This window comes from Strix aluco, chromosome 13 (assembly GCF_031877795.1).
Source record: "Strix aluco isolate bStrAlu1 chromosome 13, bStrAlu1.hap1, whole genome shotgun sequence".
Lineage (NCBI taxonomy): Eukaryota > Metazoa > Chordata > Aves > Strigiformes > Strigidae > Strix > Strix aluco.
In genome coordinates, this window is record NC_133943.1 from 4,415,267 (window position 1) to 4,429,667 (window position 14,401).

Here is a 14,401-nt window from a genome sequence, read left to right on the forward strand (position 1 = left end):
AAGCATTAACCTTTGTTCTGGAGTGGTGTCAGATTCTCCTTCAAAAGTTGATTAAGGTCTGCGAGTGGCCCTGACTGCCCTGAGCACTGCAGGAGAGACAGGCCAGGGCCAGGGGCCAGGCTCCACCGCAAATGTCCACAGTCCTTATTCCCAGGGCCAGGTGAGGGACCAGTGCCCATAGTGGTGATGTTGGGAAGGTGGTGTGAGAGGTGGACCGGACCTGTAGCACCCCGAAACGGTGCATAGCACCCAGGCAGACACAGGTGTCCCTCTTGTAGAGGAAACATTTCTAAGGAAACCTTGTACTAGTCCATCCCTGCCCTCTGGAAAGGCAGGATGGCTCTTTCCTTCTTGCTTTTAGATTGATGCCAAATTGCATGAGATTGGCACAGGTCACAGGGAATATCAGTTGGGTGGGTTGTTTTTTTTTTTTTTTTTTGAGAATAGCTCACTAAAACACGAGATGAGGATGTTTGAAGCCAAATTCTCAAAGATTCCAAGATGCTGATGTGTCTCACCGTTGCCAGCTAAGCAATTTACCCCCTTCCTGCAAGGTCAGCGGGTGGTTTATCCTTCTCAAAGGCAGACAAATGAAGGAATGGAGGAAGTCAGGAGTCCTGCCCAGACTGACAGCTCCCGGCAGCAGGAGGATCTGGCAGTGGCAGATTGACTGACGCTTCTTGTGGAGACTGGTACCTCTACTCTCTCCCTGCTGTGGTAGAGCTGACTGTTGCAGTGAGAAGAGAGCAGAGAGATTTTTTTTGTTTCTGTGCACATTGTCTTGTAAAAGTTAAACAAAGATTTTGCATCAAGGAAGAAAACAGACCATAGGCAATCATCTAGATGCAGATTTTCCTTGCTTTTATAAACAGCAGTGTGCTGTTCATCAAAAAAGATCATGGCAAGGCTATGATTTCATGTCAATCTTGTGTCCTCTGCTTTAAGAAAACTTAAAGCATCTTTTCAGCCTTATTTCCTTGAATTGATTGGTTGAGGCTTAACACTGACGAAAAAGCAATGCAGTCAATATAATCTACAAAAATATCATATTTTGACAAAGCAAAATGAGAAGAAAAAAGCCTTCAAGCCTTGAAGTAACATTGGCACTGAACAGTGAGTCACATTTCCCTTTGGGGAGAGGGAGACAGAAAACCTCACGTTGTAGCCTTCAGCCTGATTTGTGATGCAAAAGCAAGATGAACACAGTCTCGTCTCCATTTCAATTTTGTTTGCATAGCATGTTCTTAATTACAGGCTGTTTCAAGAGCTGTGTTCTGTACACAGCATACAATACACATAAACATAGCTGAGGTCGGTTGCAACTGTCGTGAAAATGGTCTACTTTTCAGCACTGAACTACTTCAAAAAAATGTTGAAACTATACCATGGTTAGTTAAACAATCTTTATATTTAACTTTGTGAAGTCAAGTCCACTGTATCTTTATTTTCTTTGTACCCAGAGCATTAAAATGGAAGAACTGACAGAAACTTTGCATGATAGCTCAGTTCAGAGGCCACTGGGGTGCTATGCATTGGCTTTATAGGTGGCAAAACAGTCAAAAGAGAGCACATGATTTCAAAAGTGCAGTAGCAAGGGAAGGTGAAAGCTAAGTTACACCAAACATTCATTGATTATCATCATTAGAACTAAGCAAGCAATTCCCTCTGAGTGTTATCTAGACAAATGTACACTCATTTTTCTGCCTATGTACTGTCCTGGGAAGCTGTGGTTTTCTTAAATGAGTAGTTTGAAGTTATTTCAGTGAGTAGTGGTTTGTCTAAGGTTTCTCACTGAGGCTACCCAGTGAGCTGTCAGGTCAGCTGGCCACTTTGAAACTGTCCACAATCAATGACTGCACAAATCCAATGGGTCTTTTCTGTCATGACTAGCCAAGCGACCTCTAAGAATCAGGTCTCATAGTTGAATTGTCATATTTCTGAGTATAAAACTTGCTTTCTGTAAAATTTCACACCCCCCCATTAGAAGTCACAAACATGCCCACCAGGAAATGCATTCAGTGAGGTCACTGAGGTCACAGAATGGTTATGAGGGAACCAAAATAAGCATTATCTTTATTTGCCCCAGTGAATTTTCGCAACAGTTACTTACTCAGACCTAATATTGAAATTTTCCTTCCATTCATGAATAAGTTAATGGCAGCAGGAGCCCACCACATTCAGCAAGGCCCACAGGCAGCTCACGAAAAATAGAGAAGGAAATGTTGCTAGAATCAGTAGCTGCCCATCTGCCAATATGATATGCCATTAGCTTATTAAAGCTGTTTGAGACTGTATACCTCAGGGTTTCTAGCTTGTTGAATAAGATGTCTGAGAAGGATTTTCAGCATGAATCTTAATCTATTCTCTTTGTTTTATATGATGAAAAGGCTCATTTTTACTGATCATCATTTGACACTCCTGTGTGTTTAAATAATCAGAAGAAAGTAAGTCTATTTTAAATTTCTTCCAAATTCTTAAAAGGAAAATTTATGCTCGTGGAAAATTTGCTTCCTAACAACATGAAGTCCCTCCAGGATAAGTAGTCACTAGGCTAAAGTTAAAGAGGAAGAGCACTGCCTTTGGCCAAGACTCTCCCCAACTCAGACATCCTTCAGGCATTTAAGTAACCTTTGCTCCAGTGAGCAGTCACATTTTAGTCAATGTTTGATCATTATTTCCTTCAAAAGATAGTAACTACTGGAAGATTTACTTAGGTAATGAGTGCTAATGAAGGAGTTACCAGACAGCATTGCATCAGAGCCTGGAATTTGTCAGTGGCATGCTCTAGCAATGTGCCTAGGGGATACCATAACTGAAGGTTACTGTGCCACCAGGCAATCGAGGATGGTATCGACTCAACTTCTCATTAAGTCTTGTGCTTCAAGGGCATCTGCTTCTCTTCAAATAAGAAGCAAGTCACAGCCCACACACTCAATTTTCTTCTACCTCACTACTGAGCACAGATAAATGTAATTGCATCTGGCTTCATAAATCCTTCCATTAAAATGTATCCTGAGGTTACAGGAGAGGTCTAGAAGGCATGTTTGGTTCAATCAGAGAAAGTAAATATTATGTTACAAGATACATGTCGCACAAGAGGGTGACATGGTAAAACTGGCTCCTGTGCGTTTGGAAGGAAACAGCCGTTTGCAGGACAGAAATCATGCTGAAAAGGACATTTATCCTAGAGGAACTAGGAGCTAAGACCCCAGCTCACTGTGTGACACATTGGAGAAATGACACATCAAATGTCAGCTGTTGTCTGCTCTGCAGCTGGCAAACGCCATGGACTCAGGCATCACAAGCATGGCATGGTTGCCTGGAAGTTGGATCACAGCAAGGGGAAAACATTGTGCTGAGCTTTCCTCTTCCCTTACAGATGGGTGTGTGGGAAGGAAAGTCCCCACCATATCCCTAAGGCAAGTCATGGTGGTTTTGTGAGACACAAAGCTGACTGTCACAGTACTATGCTGATGCCACATCACAGGGCAAGGGAGGAGGCTTTCCTGTGGATGCATGGGACACGTCCCTCATACACAGCAGGGCACCAATATGTCCTCTCCTCTGAAAGCTCCTTCAAGACCTCAGCTATCCCCACCAGCATCGGAGTTTGGTTTCCTAGGGCTCCAGAGAATCAAGGTTGCATTTTGTGCTACCTACAAAGAGTTGTAGGCTCTCCCTTTTCAAAAGCAACTTCAGTCTGAACCTCATTCCAGAAGCATTTGCCAACCTTTTTCTCTCCTTGACATCCCTGACAAGGTGGAGATAGGGCTTCTGGCACAGCCACCTCCTCAGGACTGTGGGGCCACCCAGTGAGCGCTGGCAGGTGAGCGTGACCCAGGCAGACCCTACATCCTGCACAGCCAGTGATCTGGCATGATGCTCTGTGCAGCTTTCATGTGACCTCCACTAAAAAGTACCCAGCCAGGATTTAAGAAAGACGGCCTAGGCATGCTGGTTTGGTTTGCTATTTTGAGCATCACAACCAGCAGCTGGCTCTGCAGATGGGCACCTAATAATCACAGCTGCGCCCAGGTCGTATCCTAAAACAGACCTCATGTAAGCAAAATCCTCTCTTATTTTGCACACATTTTGGCTTGCAGTTTTAAAACCAATAATCTTAGGTCTAACCTCTTCTCTACTGCTTCTCTGGACTTATTAAATTGAATGTCTCCCAAAATATTTTCCTGATATGTTATGCCGATTTCCAGAAATAACTATTTCTGCACTACATGTCTCCCTACGTTCAGGCCTTGAACTGACTACCAGGGCTGGAGGCTGTGGTACAAGTTTTCAAGGCAAAATCTGGGTGTGAGTTCCCCACACGCCTGGAGTAGAAACTATCTGAGCAAACCTTGAAGCAGCAATGAACCAAAACGGATTGAACCCTTGAAGAGCAGTTGCTTTTCCATAGATACTCACGTTGTAAACGCAGGGTTGTATTTTGCACCAAGGTAGTAAGAGTAAAGGTTGAACATTCCAATCATGAAGGCCAGGAACACCATGATGAAGATGACCATGAACTTGAAGATATCCTTCACAGTCCTCCCCAAAGAGATCTGCAGGGGGCCGAAGCTTTCGTTGGCTGGAAGAATGTAAGCAATGCGGGAGAAGCTGAGTACCACAGCTATTGCATACAGTCCTTCTGAAATGATCTGAGGATCCGAGGGAAGCCACTTGTTCCTGGCTAAAACAATACATGTACACTAGGTATTAGTAACAAAAAGTGTTAGATGGAAGTTATGATGATAAATGACCCCTTTTCAAGAATGAATCTTGGGTTTGGCCAGGAGTTAAAATAAAAAAAAAAGTTTGGAACAACTGGTTAATGAAGTCCTCAGCGTGCTGTACAAATATGGGTGAGAAGAATTAGTTGTATTTTTCACATGGTAAAAATGAGAAATGAGCTGGGATTTACTAAAGCCACACAGCAAACAAATAGCATGGCTTTAAACGAATGGGATATTTTCCATTTCCTAGTCGAACATTAGCTATGCTCTGCCTTTTCCAACTGAAGCCCTTGAGATGGAGAACCAAAACTACAGTGCAGCGGAGATTGGTTATAAATTTGGATACATGGCACTGGGTCAGTATTTGGAAAGGAAGTATGAGGGAGTCTGAGCTCTCTATCCCTACCATTAGATAAGAAAGTTAGGATTTGTTCAGATAAAGCAGATATAACCATCAAGTGTATCATCTTCATGTTATCTTTAAATTAAAACCAATTCTGGCAATCCAGTCACTCTAATATTTTTACTTTAAAAAGCTTCTTGTTGATACCAGATATGCATCATTTATTTAATCTACTGAAAATTTGAACATTTGTATTAATATAGCTTATAAGTGTCCTTGCATCAACTGAGCTTCTTGATGAAAAGATTGTGACTCAGAGCTGGAACATGTGACGTCTTTAAGGACACAGCAGCAAATGTAGGCATTATTTCCAGTAATTTGAACCGAAGGAAAAGCAGCAGATGGAGGAATTCTCAGGATCTGATTGTGACATTCTGTTCCAGACCCTTTGCGCCTTTGTATCATGGACTCACTTTAAATGGGTCAGCGGCAAACCAGAGAGAGGAAAACCACACCGTCACCTCAGAGGTCTCTTGCTTGCCTGGGCAGGGAAGGGGAGGCTTACCTCCAGAGGGGACACACCGAGCAAGAGGCTGGACCACTGTGACCAGCTCACAGACCCACCAGCGAGCCCATGGCTGTGCAGCCTGGTGTGGGGTCAGGGTACGTGTCTCTGGTGCTGCATGGTGCACATCTACAGTGGATGAAGTCTCCTGCCCCAGATCTTCCTCTCCAGCCCAAGCACATCACTAGAATAACTACCTTACAAGCCTAGAGAGCAAATGGTGTTGCTTTGTGCCCAGCCCTCTAGCTTCTGCAGCCCCTCAGTGAGCAAAAATTCCCATGGATTTTGCTCAGGTTTACCTCTAAAGCTTGCAGAGGCATGTAATGAATCCAGTCATCACACTGGGCTGCAAAGCTTTATTCATTTGTGAATATCAGAGAAAAACCATTTCAGCCATCAAAAACAATGCTGTCAAGGCTATGCTGCTGCTTGTATTTCCAAATGCTAGCACTTACACATGATATAGGCTCTCCAAAGATAAAGTTTCTGTCTTGGAGGAGCAGCAGCTTATGGCTATAACTGGTGTTTGTGTTTTCATGATGCAGGTGTTGGACGTAACAGAGGTGCACAGTGCACCAACAGTCAGAAATGCTGCTCCAGATCCTGTGTTTGTTCACACATCTCTGCCTTCTTACATTTGGAAAACCAAGCAGGTTCATTCATCTGTAATTTAAATCATATTCTGCTCAATCCCAGTTCCTGATTATTTGTTGCTCAAGCTATTTTATCAGGATGTGATTGACCTGAACACAGCCTTAGCACAAGATAAGAGACTGAATGAGGCTCAGATCTCAATTCCTTTCTGACTGTTTAGGAAGATGGCTGAAATGGGTAGGTCTGAGAAGAATTAGTTTAATTAGAAAAAATCTACATAAATATCACAAAAATAAAGTTGCTTTCAGCACTGCCACACATTAGCCTAAAAGAACAGGAAGCATTAGATAACAAAAAGCGTCTTACCATAAGTAAAGTAAGCAACTTCAGGGGGAAGGGTGACATTATTGAGGTCATCATCTTGAACGTACTGATCTACATACTGTTGTGCTTCAGTCGCTTTGAGAAAAGCCATGAACCTGGCGGTGAACGATGCCACAAAGATGGACAGCATCCCAAAGTCCAGCAGGTTCCAGAGATGCACCACATATTCACGTGGACCCTCTTCCCAGATCTCCTTGCACTCTGACCATATCATGCCTGTGGAAAGGACAGAGCACATTTAACTGACAAACACAGAAGGTGCTTTTTGTGTTCAGACAGACCCGTTTCCTGGCTAAGAGTGGCTTCTAATACTCAAGCAAATAACTCTTCAATTAAACTGAATTTCATGAGATTGGTTCGTGTCATTTTTTCTTAAAAATTATTAAAAAATTTAAGCTTATAAGTCCTTTTGTGCATATGAGGTAGAAATTTCAAAATTTTGCTATATGAGTCAATGGTAAAGTAGATTTCTGGTGATGTTAGAGAAAGCACAGTTCAGAAATACTGAAGACATTAGAAAATCCTACTGCTGATCTATTTGGAAAAAAAAAATGTAGATTTCCTCTCTTGTTCCCAGAACGTCCTTGCTGAACTGTGCTACTGAAGATGGTATTGCTTGCTCTGCTGATGTTTTTCTCCTTCTCTAAAATAGTGGTGGGTCTGTTTTGAGAATGGAAACAGATCTTTGAGAGAGAAAATCTGATCCAGTATGATTAGAGAAAAAGTAAGACAGAAGTTCTGCCCTTGCAATACTTTTCATAAAGTTTTGTATAATAAATAATAATGAATTTCCATACATTAAAGTCTGATTTACCACTCTGAAAACACTGAGTTCAGCCTGAATTTAGGATCTTTCTGACAGTAGACTTAGATAAACCTAAATGCCAAACCCAGAAAATTCAAACATTTTGACATCTGTATTCTACTGGGGAGTGCTGGGGAGGACAGGTGAATTCAAGGGGCAAACTAGAGCCAAGAGCTCAGGTCAAATTCATTAACTTGCCCAACTTTCAATCACAGCAGGGCTCCAGGACCAAAATCTTGCTTCTGAATAGCTAAAATATTGGAATATTTAACCCACTGATAAATATTTCCTGCACTCTACCCAATCCTGTTTCCATAGCAGCAGCAAAATTCACGTTTAATCAAGCAGGAGCAGTGCTTGCCAATTTCCATGTGGCCTCCTGCAACCTTGTCCTTTTTGTGAACCCTTCTTCATCCTCTTTGCTGGAAGCTCTCGTGGTGTGGCATGTAAATGCATTTGCTTGGCTACTTCAGAGACTCCTGGAAGCACATGGTGTGCCAAGAGACACAGTCGAAGGCTGGGTTACAGGGAAGAAAACAAATCAGTGTGAATCTAGCCGGAGGGTGGAGGAATGAACTGCCGCTGTCAGTCCCCATGCACAGGGAAGGATTTGAGAGATAAAGGAAATCTAAGCTATGGATACCACCGTCAGCCAAGGCACAGCTAGCCTGTGACCTCCATAGCCCTGGAATCTCCAGGCACGTTCTTGGAGATGTACTGATATAGGTTATGCCTGATGTGATGTACCGATATAGGATATGAACATGATATAGGTTATGCCCCGTATAGATCTGTCTTGGGAGAGAGCCTGAGGTCTGCTGAGTGCTGTGCAGAGCCAGAGGGAGGGCAGGAGAGGGACCTCCCAGCTCTTCTCCTCGAGTTCACAGGTGCTTGGCTGAGTAAAAGCAGGAACTTCATCTCAAGACATCATTCACCATGAGTAAGATTTAATAATAAATAGCCTAAGGGAGAAAGTGGAACAATTGGTTTCTCAAGAACTGTCCTGGAGCGAGGATGAAATATTAAAGAAACATTTCTAGCTTTAAAAAAAAAGGTATCCCAGAAGTGATAGATAGGAGACATTAGCCCTACGCATTACGCATGCATGTTATATAAAGGTACTAAAGCACTTCAGGAAATATCACACGTGTGGTAACATTGCCCACCAAAACACTTGTTCATTGATGTCCATAAATGTCTTTTCTGGTTTAAATATTAACTCTTCCATCCAAATTTATTTCTAATCTTGGTCAGCTAATATACCTAATTCACAGACTAATGAAGTAAGGAATGTCTAAAATTGAGTAGGCTGACTAAAATTAGAATCACTCAGTGAAAGTATCACACTATTGGCCTATAATTTACATCATTCTTTTTGCCAACTGTGTGGCAATCATTTTTCATCCATACATATGGAAAAATGTCTATTCAGGACAAGTAGAAAAGTTACAGTAATTATTCGGTCAGTACTGCTGGGTAATTGTAGATACATTGTGAGAGAGTAATTCAAAGCTTCTCCTTAAGTAAAAATAGTGAGAAGAGAAAAAGCAGCTAAAATTCAGGGGATGGGACATAAGATAGGATGTAAGAAATAAGGGAAGGCAACTACGCAAAGTAGGTTTGCCAGGATGTGATTACGTTTCACTATGGTGTTTCTGAGGCCCCAAATGGCTCTGGGAGAGGCCGTTTCCCTGAGTTTGACACACAGAGAGGTGCGATATGAGCAGCTTCTGCTCTCCAGCTCCTGCGTGTCTCTTGTGCCTGTTCTCCCACAGCAGGGATAATCAGAAATGTCACCTTGATGGGCATTTCTGGTTTCAGCAGGGGAAGGGGAGTCAAGCTACAGGTACAGCCCATCTGGAACAAAAAATGGAAGTGTGCAAGAAGTGCTGTTCACCACCTGTGCACAAAAAGGAACAGTTTGTCAGATGTTTTATAAACACTGGCCTGGTACATAAATCACAAGCAGCTGATGTTGCAGAGTTGCCTTTGAGCCTTCCTGGATCAGCCAAAGGCTGTTGGATTAAGAGAGAGAGTTGTGCTCAGATTGTGTCTACCCAGAGCTTAACTGCTACCTTGGCTGCTTTTGCAGTGGGGATTTTGTCTCTCTAAATGAAACCTCCCTGCTTTCAGCTCATGTTTTTGTCCATATCTCTCATGAGGAAAATCCCATCTCCTGGGAAGATGTGGCCACAGGGGGAGAGGTGGCCAAGGCATGCAGTGAACCACAGATGCATGAGCCAAAATTGCCGTGCCCCATGTGTGAAGGGGCAAGTTCTTCTCTCAGAGCATTGTGATATTTCTCCACGCTAACAGGTTTATAATCTGCAGCCCTTGGATGCTCATTCATAACAAAGAGGAGTGAGACCAAAAAGATGTTCTCCCACCTACAATGCTACCTGGCCGTTCATGGGAATGTGTAAAGGGCTACTAACATTACCTGGCTGAGCCAATGGTGCTCTACAGCCATTTCAGAGGTGCAGACTCGTGGAAAGTAAAGCCTCTGATGTGGATTTCTGGAGCAGGCTGAAGTACTTGCCTGGCTGAAAGTCATTGCCTCTGCTAGGTTTATTCCATTACTTGCCTGCATTAGAAATAGTTGGGAGCAGGAGATGGCAATAGTATCTTTTTGCATAATTCTAGTCTGAAATTCTCCTATTGGTAGTTTTCCTCTTAAAATATATACCCGTGGATCAAATTTCTTATCTCCAGCAAGATTAATTGCAGGGACTGCTATCACAGGTTGTGCTCATTCGTGATCACACTATGCTATGCTAATGTATCACATTATCCTCGAATAATGCTATTCTGGACATGCGTCATAATTTTATGGTTGATAGCCAGATAACTCAGACAGCCAATTTTCTCCCCAAAAAAGAACCAAGATCAGGGACCTGTAAACTAATTTCTCAAAAATGGTCTGCTATGGTTGGAACAAGTAATGTGTCATCAGCATTCATCATTGCTGCCACAGTATGAAGGAAAAAAGAAAGAACAGAAACAGAAGGAAGGGATTTACAAGATGAGAATAAATAAAATGACACTTTTTGATTATACTACGTATCAAAATGCAGGTAGCACACCTAGACTGTTGAATCTGAAAACAGCAACTGCAGGTGTTGCCAAGTAGGATTAAATATAGCTGTTTATATTTGTATACAAGAGTTAGATTTATTATACTTTAACATATACTTACTGTCTACTTACACTTGCCTCTTTGGAAAAGCATGTCTTGGCAATTTTACCTGTGATATTTATCTACAGTGTTTATTTTTATTTAATTATATTTCTACTTACATATACAATACCTGTAAGATTTTTGCGCCAAAAAGCTGGGCAGTCTGCCACCCTTAGTGTTTTTTGCAGTCCATAAAATTCAGGGTCACATATGGGGCTCAACAAGTGCCCAAGCCCCCGTGCCAGCTGTCTGCAGGCCGCGTGCACCAAACTTTCACCTTTGTGCTGCTGAAACATTATTTGAAGCTTTATGTAGGCAGACAGGTAAAATGGCCAGAGAAGATTGTCAGTGCTGATGTAGGCAGTCATTAGAAAATCTCATTATATTCAGAAGTCTGTACAATGAATCACCTTTCTTCTCCCAGAAAAGTGAAAACCTTTGCTTTAAATGAAATGTTTTCTTCTTCATCTCTCAGGAACCCACCAGGCAGACAGATACCTACTGCCTATAAGAAAAGAATACCTAGTCTAAAATCTAATCATCTTGTCCAACTGCTTTAATATAATTTAAAAAATGTATCTTACAGACTTACTCTATCCAGTCTGGCATCTATTCAGTATTTTCTAGCCTAATATCCTGTATGGGATTCTGATTATTGCGGGGACAGGGAACAAAGAAATGGTGGCCAGGAAGTCATCAGATAGAGCAACCCTATCCTATTTTTCAAGGGGGGCTTAATGCCATCAGTACTTATGGAACAGTGGAATTATTTGCTGCAAGAAAAGAATCAAAATCATGGTGGTGAGAAAAAATAGATACAGAAGAGGCAAAGATTCTGCAGAGTCGATAAGCTCAATTTCCTAATAAATCCTTCTGAGCTTGTTTAGATTAGTGACTCAAGGTAGCTGACCTGCCAGGAATAAGTTATGCTTATAGGAAAAGTAACGCATCTGAATTTGCCTAAAACTCCCTGGAGGTTTAACTTGTACACGTGAAGGGTTCATCCACATGAATCCCTACTTTAATATTGTTCAATGACTTAATTTCTTCTAAAAGACTTGAGTGCTGTGCTGTTTCTCTCACCAGTAAAAATTTCATACAACGAGTTTCATAAAATCCAGCTCTTATTTGCCTAGCAGTTTTCATCACTAGATCTCAGAGTGCATTACAAAAAAGTAAATAACAATATACCCATTTTGCAGATAAAGAAACTGAGGTTCAGGGAATTATAATAGGACCTCATGGCAGGGTAATAAAATAGGCTGGTGGTCACCTATGTCCCAGTGCACACATTTCTTTCTGTTCACTTTAGATAGAGAAGTGTCGTATAGTGAAGCTATAAGTTCCTATGACTATATTACCCTCTTTGAGATGCAATGATTAAACCAACAGAGGCAAACAGACAGCGTGTACAGCATTCACCATGGAAAGTGGAAAATCAGGGAAGTGAGAATTTGCTAAGCATCATTCAATATTTTCAAAATCAGTGACCAAGACCAAAGTCGTCTTTGATCCTGCTTCAATCCAAATACTGCCATCAACCTCTAACTAACCTCATGGAGGGTTTGGGGGGTTTTTTTGGGGGGTGGGTTGCTGTGGGGGTTTTTTTGTTTGTTTCTTTTTTCCTTTGTCTTGTCACTGTCTATTCCTAGGTCATGTTGAATTTCCGTGGAGGACTTGTAGACATTTTGGTTTTGCTTACCCAATACCCACTTCATGATCAGCAATTCTGTCCATGAGAACTGAGTTGTTTTCACTCTAAATATTTGTTTTGGATGATCCGTGATGGTCTCATTGGGGAGATTTTTTACTCCTTCAAACCGATCTGAAGCATTCACTACTAACAGTCCAAGGAAGATTGTGAAAGAAACTGCATGTGCCACAAACTTCATGAAAGGACTTCGGAGCGTCCGGCCCAACTGCAATGAAACATACACAAGACATAATATTTTTTTTCCTTTATCCACTTACTAGAAGTTTTTTTCCTATAAAAGGTTGAACCATTTGCCCAAGGTGAAAAGGATTCAGAAATAAATTCTAGATCATGAACTAAATGGAGTTTAGATTTGCTCAAGTTGTTCTTTGCTATTACTAGACATGATGCATTGCCGTTCAAATTATGCCCCTTGGATAATTTTCTATGCATGGCAGTATCTTATGCTGCTCCTTTGTACCCACATACAAAATCTAATTGTCCTGGCCATATGGTAAGTGGAAAATGAAGAGACAGGACATTTATATGAGACATGTTTGTGTGTATATGTGTCATATGAATGTAATCATGTGTGTCAATATAAATCCTAATGATGGGCCCACTTCTCATCCTTACATTGTTGCATATTAGAGTCTTTTATTAATGCTGAATTCTTGGTTCATTAACAATGTGTAGGAAATAGCCTTCTGTTTATAAAGATTCTTTAGTAATGCTTTTAATATGCTTTGGTATGAGAGTCTTCTTTCATAATTACTACAAAATCTGGAGATTCACTCCCCAGAACACAAGGATTTATTTCAAGACATTAAGACAAGAATCAGAGCAACAGACCTCTTCATTATAGCTAATATTTGTTCCATTCTTCTTGAAAGGCTTTCTTTGTTCATTAATTTAAATAGCACTCATTTCATTTTACATTTTCTGAGATCTAAGAAAACATTACTGCAGAAGGATGTCAGAGTAGAAGCATTTTTAGGAGCACAAGGACCAATGCCTGTGGCGTTAGACACAACAGACAGCAATGGAAGTGCCATCCTGTACGTACCCTTTCCAAACCCCCCTCAAAGAAAATGATTTTTTTTTTTGCAGTATATTGCTTATGGATTCATTTCCCTTGATGACAAGGTATCCTCAAAATGTTCTTAATATCTACTGTCTTGATCATAAAACTTCATAGGAAATATGAAAAAGGACTGAAAAAGGAAATTCCTTGTTTTCTTACTTATCTTCTTTCAAAGGAGCCCAGGTCTCTGGCCATTGCAGAGCAGGAAATATTGTAAAAAGCAGGGCTCTTTATGTCTAGCAGAAATTTAAAGGAAGCCTTATGATTGTGGGTCTTATTTCTTTTTCTCTGCACTTTTAAAATGTCAAGTAAATCTTTTATGAAGTTGACAGAATAGTAAATCCTATTGGAAAATTTGCATGTTTCTAAATACCACAAAGATTTTCCAATAAAGAAAATGAAAAAGTCTGCTCTATCCCCACACCCTTATTAATATACCTGCTTTTTTATGAGGTCAATAAGGATGTGTTTAAGTGGGTAGATATTGCACTGAATCAAACCCAACATTTCTTTGATCTTGTCTGGGAATATTATGGCAGATGTAGGAGTAAATGAAGTGTGTTAAAACTAATCCCAGCACTTGTGATGCTAGTTCACTCCTCTGCTGTAAACCTTGGTGTGGTGTTAATTCTCAACAGCTTTTTATGGCTGGTGTTGGGTAGATTTATGCTTTTTTACTTATATTTTCAGTACAGAACTGGTGAGGTGATGGATTATGTTTGAACGATGTCCCATACAGTAATAATCTCAGATGTTTTCCTCATATGACCTGTCTGGGAGATCTCAAATTGCAAGAGTGAAATGGAACAACTACTATGGGCATATGGGGCCACAAAGTTTTAATAAAGTGCATTTGCAATCTGTACAAGACTCATTTCTACCCTGAATTCACTCAAAGAGGAAAAATCACTGTCTATTGAACCATGAATTCCCTCCAAATAATTAGTCTTTTTCTGCTGTCTGTAGAAACTTCAAAAAAGAGACCTGAGATTAAAGTAAAACAGCCTCGGTTATCAGAGACATAA

At 41.0% G+C, this 14,401-nt stretch overlaps 1 protein-coding gene across 1 annotated transcript in view; it reads right to left on the reverse strand.

Moving 5' to 3' along the window:
* TRPC7 (transient receptor potential cation channel subfamily C member 7) overlaps nucleotides 1-14,401 on the reverse strand; it is a 79,518-nt gene that overhangs the window by 13,821 nt on the left and 51,296 nt on the right. The window contains exons 5-7 of the mRNA XM_074838271.1: nucleotides 12,302-12,518; nucleotides 6,599-6,832; nucleotides 4,423-4,687 (exon numbers count right to left, since the gene is read on the reverse strand). Of these exons, the coding sequence (XP_074694372.1) occupies nucleotides 4,423-4,687; nucleotides 6,599-6,832; nucleotides 12,302-12,518 (716 nt within the window). The remainder of the gene's footprint in view (nucleotides 1-4,422; nucleotides 4,688-6,598; nucleotides 6,833-12,301; nucleotides 12,519-14,401) is intronic.